This window comes from Pongo abelii, chromosome 2 (genome assembly GCF_028885655.2).
Source record: "Pongo abelii isolate AG06213 chromosome 2, NHGRI_mPonAbe1-v2.0_pri, whole genome shotgun sequence".
Taxonomy (NCBI): Eukaryota; Metazoa; Chordata; class Mammalia; order Primates; family Hominidae; genus Pongo; species Pongo abelii.
The window spans coordinates 195,626,147-195,633,705 of NC_085928.1; the positions used below are offsets into that span (position 1 = coordinate 195,626,147).

Sequence of the window (7,559 nt, forward strand, 5' to 3'; positions counted from 1 at the left end):
CCACGTAGAGTAAGAATAATTGTGTTTTTTGTATATGACTGTGTGTTTAGGTAATACCTGATTTAATATTTACGTTTATAATATTGTTTACAGCAATATTTAGAAAAAGTCCAAGGAATTTGTATTTAATGATGTTTTACCCTTTCCTCTCTTCTTTTTTCTTTGTAATTTTAGGAGATTCCTCAACAGTTGAATGGGAGTGATTGTGGAATGTTTACTTGTAAATATGCAGATTATATTTCTAGGGACAAACCTATCACATTTACTCAGGTGAGTGAAGACTGTCTTCATCCATTTACTTGTTACTAAGCAAGATAAGGCACTTGGCTAGCGCCTGGCACACATTCAGCTCTCAATAGTAGTAGCTGGCCAGGCGTGGTGGCTCACACCTGTATTCCCAGCACTTTGGGAGGCCAAAGCGGGTGGATCACCTGAGGTCAGGAGTTCAAGACCAGCCTGGCCAACATGGTGAAACCCCATCTCTACTAAAAATACAAAAATTAGCTAGGCATGGTGGTGCATGCCTATAATCCCAGTTACTCAGGAGACTGAGGCAGGAGAATCACTTGAACCCAGGAGGCGGAGGTTGCAGTGAGCCGAGGTCGCACCAGTGCACTCCAGCCTGGACGACAGAGCGAGACTCTGTCTCAAAAATAAATAAATAAAATAAATAGTAGTAGCTGGGCTCATGCCTGTAATCCCAGCACTTTGGGAGGCCGAGGCAGGTGGATCACCTGAGGTCAGGAGTTCGAGACCAGCCTGACCAACATGAAGAAACCATGTCTCTACTAAAAATACAAAAAATTAGCCACGTGGTGGCTGTAATCCCAGCTACTGGGAAGGCTGAGGCAGGAGAATTGCTTGAACCCAGGAGGTGGAGGTTGTGGTGAGCCGAGATTGTGCCATTGCACTTCAGCCTGGGGCAACAAGAGAGAAACCCCATCTCAAAAAAAAAAAAAAAATAGTAGTAGCTGTGCTATTCTTATTGCTTTAAATCTTGGTTTTAGCCCTACTCCTGCCAGAATCAGGGTTATTGCTCTCAGGTTTATCCTAGTCTTTGGTGACACAATGAGCACAATTTGCAAATCTCTGAACTCTGGCATTCATTGGTTCCTGTGTATTATTATTTCTAGCCAAAGAAAGAGGTATGTCAGTGTTTAATAGCAAGGGAAGAATGGGCCTGTGAGAACTGAAGCCACAGATCTAAGATGTAACTTGTGAATACTGCTTTTCCTTTCTGTTCTGCTCTTTTGTGTTTGTTTTGTTTTGGTTTGGTTTGGTTTTGTTTTGTTTGAGATGGAGTCTCGCTTTGTTGCACAGGCTGGAGTGCAGTGGCATGATCTCAGCTCACCACAACCTCTGCCTCCTGGGTTCAAGTGATTCTCCTGCCTCAGCCTCCCCAGTAGCTGGGACTACAGGCGTGTGCCACCATGCCCAGCTAATTTTTGTATTTTTAGCAGAGATGGGGTTTCACCATGTTGGCCAGGCTGGTCTCGAACTCCTGACCTCGTGATCCACCTGCCTCAGCCTCCCAAAGTGCTGGGATTACAGGCGTGAGCCACCGTGCCCGGCCTGTTCTGCTCTTTTGTTTGTTTAATTCTCCATGGCTTTGCATTTGATTGGAAACTCAAGTATGTTGGGAATTCTTGAGAATTTGTAACAGTGGATTCTCAACCTTTTTACAACTGAGGACAACCTTATTAAAAAATATTTTTCATCCACAGACCTTATTTTGATAGATGTTGTCTACCAAGCAAACTGTATGTATTCCATGAATACAAACTGTAATACAAACTCCATTACGTGAAGTAACTAGGACTCCCGTGCTGAATTAATATAATTCCAGTAAAAAATAAAGGCATTTATTGCTTAGTCTCAGCAGTTTTACTAAGCGCAAATGTGCAGTTTTTACTAGATGTTTTGAACTATTTAAAATAATTTAAGAATCATGTGTTAAGACTTTTTAGCCCCCACCCCTAGGTAGGACATCACTAGTTTATTATTATTATTATTTTGAGATAGAGTCTTGCTCTGTTGCCCAGGCTGGAGTGCAGTGTGGTGTGATCTTGGCTCACTGCAACCTCCATCTCTCAGGTTCAAGCAATTCTTCTGCCTCAGCCTCCCCAGTAGGTGGGACTACAGGCATGCACCACCATGCCCGGCTAATTTTTGTATTTTTAGTAGAGACAGGGTTTCACCATATTGGCCAGGCTGGTCTTGAACTCCTGACCTCAGGTGATCCACCTGCCTTGGCCTTCCAAAGTGCTGGGATTACAGGCATGTGCCACCACGCCCGGTGACATCACTAGTTTATAGTAAGGGACATCCAACTATTTATAATGATACATCAGGAGTACCTCAATAATGTGAAATTCTTTTTTTGTTTGTTTGAGACGGAGTTTCGTTCTTGTTGCCCAGGCTGGAGTGCAGTAGCGCGATCTCAGCTCACTGCAACCTCCGCCTCCCGGGTTCAAGCGATTCTCCCGCCTCAGCCTCCCGAGTAGCTGGGATTATAGGCATGCGCCACCACCCCCAGCTAATTTTGTATTTTTAGTAGAGACGGGGTTTCTCCACGTTGGTCAGGCTGGTTTCGAACTCCTGGCCTCAGATGATATGCCCACCTTGGCCTCCCAAAGTGCTGGGATTATAGGCGTGAGCCACTGCGCCCGGCCAAGAATGTGAACTTCCGATTTCACTAGAAGGACTAGTTGTACTACGGGTAATTTTGGAGTTGCTTTTTGTGTTGCTGCTTTGCAAATTGCCCATGTAGTGATTGTCAGTTAAAGCAGAATAATTTATTAAGTAAAACATCTCATTGTTTAATGTTGCCAAATAGCAAAGCAGTTGGCTGTTCTTTGAACCTCATAAGATGAGATTTTAAAGGGAGAAGTTGCTATTTGAACAGAATTGGCAATGTACAACACCTGGTAGAGCAGAAAGAAACTTGTAGATTTCGTTGTTTTTTCTTTATTTAAATAAATATGTTTTTCTCATAAAAAAACAGAATATGTTCATTTTAGAATGTTTTGAAAATTCATATAAGTAGAAAAGTTGTCTATTGTGCCACCACTTGGATATTTGCAGGACTGTCAAGTTGTACTATGCTGTATAATTCTACATCCTGCTTTGGTTTTCCTTAACATATAAAAATGCTTATGGTAGGCTGTGCGTGGTGGCTTTTGCCTATAAATAATCTCAGCACTTTGGGAGGCTGAGGCGGGCAGATCACCTGCAGTCAGGAGGTCAAGACCAGCCTGGCCAACATGGTGAAACCCTGTCTCTACTAAAAATATAAAAATAAGCCGGGTGTGGTGGCGCATGCCCGTTGTCCCAGCTACGCTGGAGACTGAGAGACAAGAATCGCTCGAACCCAGGAGGCAGAGGTTGCAGTGAGCAGATCGCGCCACTGCGCTCCAGCCTGGGCGACAGAGCAAGACTCCATCTCAAAAAAAAAAAAAAAAAAAACTTATGGTACATATCATGTAATTATAAACTTAAAAATGGTTTTATAAGTATGTTCCATGATGTAAAAATGTCAACACTTAGAAAAAGAACATGGACATCCTGCTTAATTACGTGATTACACCTGAAGGTTGTGCTGCTGTGCACATTAATATGTAATGCGTGCGTTGTTTATGGGGTTCTTTGCAGCACCAGATGCCTCTCTTCCGAAAGAAGATGGTGTGGGAAATCCTTCATCAGCAGTTGCTGTGAGAAAACTTTGCCTGGTCCCTCTAGCTGCTGGTGGTTCTTTCACAGACATTTCCATATACCTCATGCATTGTGGGTTAAAAAGTCCCTGCATCACTTCTGTTCTCACAGGTACTGAGCTGTCAAAAGTGCATGAAGGCCTCTCACTGTACTCTAGTCCTGACTTGGGGTGCAGAGGGCTGCTTGCAATCCTGTTTGTAAGGCTGTGCCTGCTCAGAGCTTTGGACTGTTCAACCCACACAAGAACAAACGCTAACTAATATATTTTTTAAGAGATTCTTTTCCCTATGAATGTGGGAAATGCAGGATTTATTCTGTGAATTGTTTGTTTTCTGTGTGTTTGTTCAGCATATTCATTCACTGACTCGTTTGCAAACATAATGGGCAGTGGTCATTTACTGCTGCTCTTTTACAGTTAGCTCTAAATTACTTGTTTGAACTATTTATTTCTGAAAGGAATGTTACTCAAGCTGCCACTCCCTGCTGAAGAGCAGGAGGGAACTCTCACTGGGGGCGGAAGGAAGTGGAGCTGGAGCAGTAACTGCCAACGTGAAGCTGGAGGGTTTGGGATTTGTTTTGTTTTGTTTTTGTTTTTGTTTTTTTGAGGCTCAAAAAATGCTGGGAGAAATGAAAATGCTGTGGGATAGGGCTCCCGTTGCCTGTCAGAGGAAGTCTGACACTACAGCACTAGCACAGTGCCCTGAACAGTGGAACTGTGCCCAAGGGACTCTGACTATCCAAGCATCTTCTGAAGAGTGTCGTGGTCACCTTAAAGAGACTTCCCTTTCTGGAAATGTGGTGACTTGGCTTAGTCTTCAAACTGGATTCATGGATTTGAAGTAACTGTAAACCCTAAATCTTCATTTTCATCCCAGATCTGGTTGAGTATAAACCTCAGAATTTTAGGGGCTGGCCTGAGCTGTTTATTTCAAAAGATACTATTCAATCTAAAGCTATTTTTCCTCAGAGTTTTTCTTTTCTATAAATTAAGTCTAAATTAAGTTTTCTACTCATTAAGACTAACATCTCCCCACTCCATCCCCACTGAAATTTGTGGAAGAAAATTTAGTACTTGGCTCTGAGGTTGCCAGTTATACAATAATCTATTTTGCATATGAAAGTTTGTATTTAACTTTTTTGTTCATTAAAAACCTTACTGATGTGGTTATAATTTCAGACAGTTTAGAGTTGGTCAGGACATATTTTGCAAGATCTAGTGCCTAGTGTTGCTTTTCTGATGTAATAAAAGGTTGTCTGGCAGAACCTAAAAAAGTATATGCTGAAATGATTTCTAACCCTCTCCCTACTTCAACCTCCCAGACTTGTTCTGATTCATAAAAGCAAGAGGTAAAACTGGAAAAATTGGGCACGTGTTATCTATGAATCTACGTGCCTGCCATTTGGAGGGCTCCAGCTGCTGGTCCCAGAGGTATACTGGTTTTAGCTATTGCAGCCAGTTCCCTGAGACTTGTAAAACTCCTGGTTTAGGACATGGGGCCTGTGGTGTGGATGGAAAATGCTGGGCCTACTTGATGGTCAGCCAGAGGCCATGTGGTGGGTGATGACTGAAGCGGGAGCAGGTTGTGCCACACCTCCCTCCCTCCTGTAGCCCCTGCTCCTTTCCCTGGGCTCCTGGCACTATGCCAGTGAGTATTGGGACCAGACAGTGAGCACAGCCAAAAAGGCCAGAGGTTCACTAGGTCAGCATCATACCAAACGCCTGGCTTTCACTGGGCATCAGCGTGCTTCACTTGAGAGTTTGGTACCATGGTTAAGATCAACTCCATGCTAGGTAAGTCCTGTTAGGAATGGCAGTTTGTATTCTGCCCACATGAATGATGCTGGGCTTAATGTATTATTTGAGGGGCTTCTTCAGAGCAGTTCTCACTGAGCTTTCCATTAACCTACACTCTTCCGGACGGCTCTTAAAACTTCCAGGACATAATGAAATTGGGAAGCACAGAGTGTTGAAGTCTATAGCATGGCCTTCTGCTTGACCCTGAGTTCCTGAATTGAATGTGAGAGACCACAGGCCATACTTCTCTAGGCACTCACATGTCTCCCTTGGCATAAACAAACATGTTAGTAGTATAGGTTTTTAGATCCAAACAGTTTATTTGGATCTAAAAGTTTTAAGTGTTGAGTTGAAAAAACAGCTATTGATTTTATTAGTAGCAAATTATCACCATTAAAGCCAGTGGTTTTTGTTTTGTTTTGTTTTTGAGACAGAGTCTCACTCTTCTCGCCCAGGCTGGAGTACAATGGTGCGATCTCAGCTCACTGCAACCTCCGCCTCCCAGGTTCAAGCGATTTTCCTGCCTCAGCCTCCTGCATAGCTGGGATTACAGGTGCCCACCACCACACCCCGCTAATTTTTGTACTTTTAGTAGAGACAGGGTTTCGCCATGTTGGCCAGGCTGGTCTTGAACTCCTGACCTCAGGTGATCCACCCGCCTCAGCCTCCCAAAGTGCTGGTATTACAGGCATGAGCCCTCACCCAGCCTTTTTTTTTTTTGAGATGGAGTTTTGCTCTTGTCATCCAGGCTGGCAGACTGGAGTGCAATGGCACTATCTCGGCTCACTGCAACCTCCGCCTCCCAGGTTCAAGCGATTCTCCTGCCACAGCCTCCCAAGTAGCTGGGATTACAGGCATGTGCCACCACCCCCGGCTAATTTTGTATTTTTAGTAGAGACGGGGTTTCTCCATGTTGGTCAGGCTGGTCTTAAACTCCCAACCTCAAGTGATCTGCCCGCCTCAGCCTCCCAAAGTGCTGGGATTACAGGTGTGAGCCATTGCACCTGTCCCTGCCAGTGTGTTTTTAAAATAGTTTAGGGGGTTGAGAAAAGATGCAGTGAGCCATTATTCTCTTTTAGCAGGTAGTCTCTTAAAAATTGATGTAGATTTTAAAAATATACCATTGAGAGCAAGTATCTTTCTCAAACTTGGCCTTGAACAGAGCTGGATGGGGGCGGGAGGGAAACAGATTTGGGGCATATGGAAGATATTCTTGGGAGCCCCATATTTTACCTCAGTTACCCAAGGCTATTAGAACCTCTGAATTTTTCCTCTGAAATCCTAAGCACAACTTCAGAACACCATGTCTGATAGCGGATGTCTGCCTGCTGTGAGGAGCTGCTTGATGTGGGGACCAAGGTGTGGGTGTGAGCGGAATGTATCCTAGTAGAAACAGTGAACCTCAGATATGAACAAATAAGCAAGAGACCGAAAGTTAAGTGTGTGACAACCTCAGTACTATAGTTAAGCTACATTCTTTAAATTAGCTTTTGTGAACTAATTGGGAACCTAATCTCTTTTATAACTGTTTCTTTGAGAAAAACTCTGAAGCACCTGATATTCAAACAAACTTATGGTACTTAACTATTTGTAAATTGGTGATCTAGCTGGCTGTAGTATTGCTTTGATAATTTTTTTTCTTTTAATTTACCTAATACATATAAGGAAGGGGTTTGGCTATATTAAAATAGGTGTTAATTTTATCTATTTACCAATAAATTCATCTCTTTAATTCAGTGGCTTTCACTTGTTTTTTATTGCAACTCATAGGAATAAGTATTTTATGTTGTGACCACACACACACAGTGTGATTATATATGGACACAAAAATTTCACATACACTTTTGTGAAGTAATACATATCCTTACTATACTCTGATAGTTTTATTTCAGTTTTTAAAAAAATTTAGGTTGTAACCACCAAGTTGATTTCTCTGCCCACTAATGGACAGATGATAATGCAGAGAAGGAAAATACTGCTCTAAGTGACCTGACCACAAGAGGCAAATTATGTTTAAAACCATAAAGCTTGAGACCAAAAAACCATGTATATT

General features: G+C 42.8%; 1 protein-coding gene across 4 annotated transcripts in view; it reads left to right on the forward strand.

The window, feature by feature from the left end:
• SENP2 (SUMO specific peptidase 2) overlaps nucleotides 1–4,983 on the forward strand; it is a 48,087-nt gene extending 43,104 nt beyond the window's left edge. For 3 of the 4 annotated variants that reach the window (XM_024243984.3, XM_054550205.2, NM_001131526.1), the window contains 2 exon segments: nucleotides 175–270; nucleotides 3,652–4,983. In XM_024243984.3, coding sequence (XP_024099752.1) covers nucleotides 175–270; nucleotides 3,652–3,714 — 159 coding nt within the window. In that variant the 3' untranslated portion in view covers nucleotides 3,715–4,983. 4 annotated transcript variants of the gene reach the window in all.
• The last annotated feature ends 2,576 nt before the right edge of the window (nucleotides 4,984–7,559 follow it).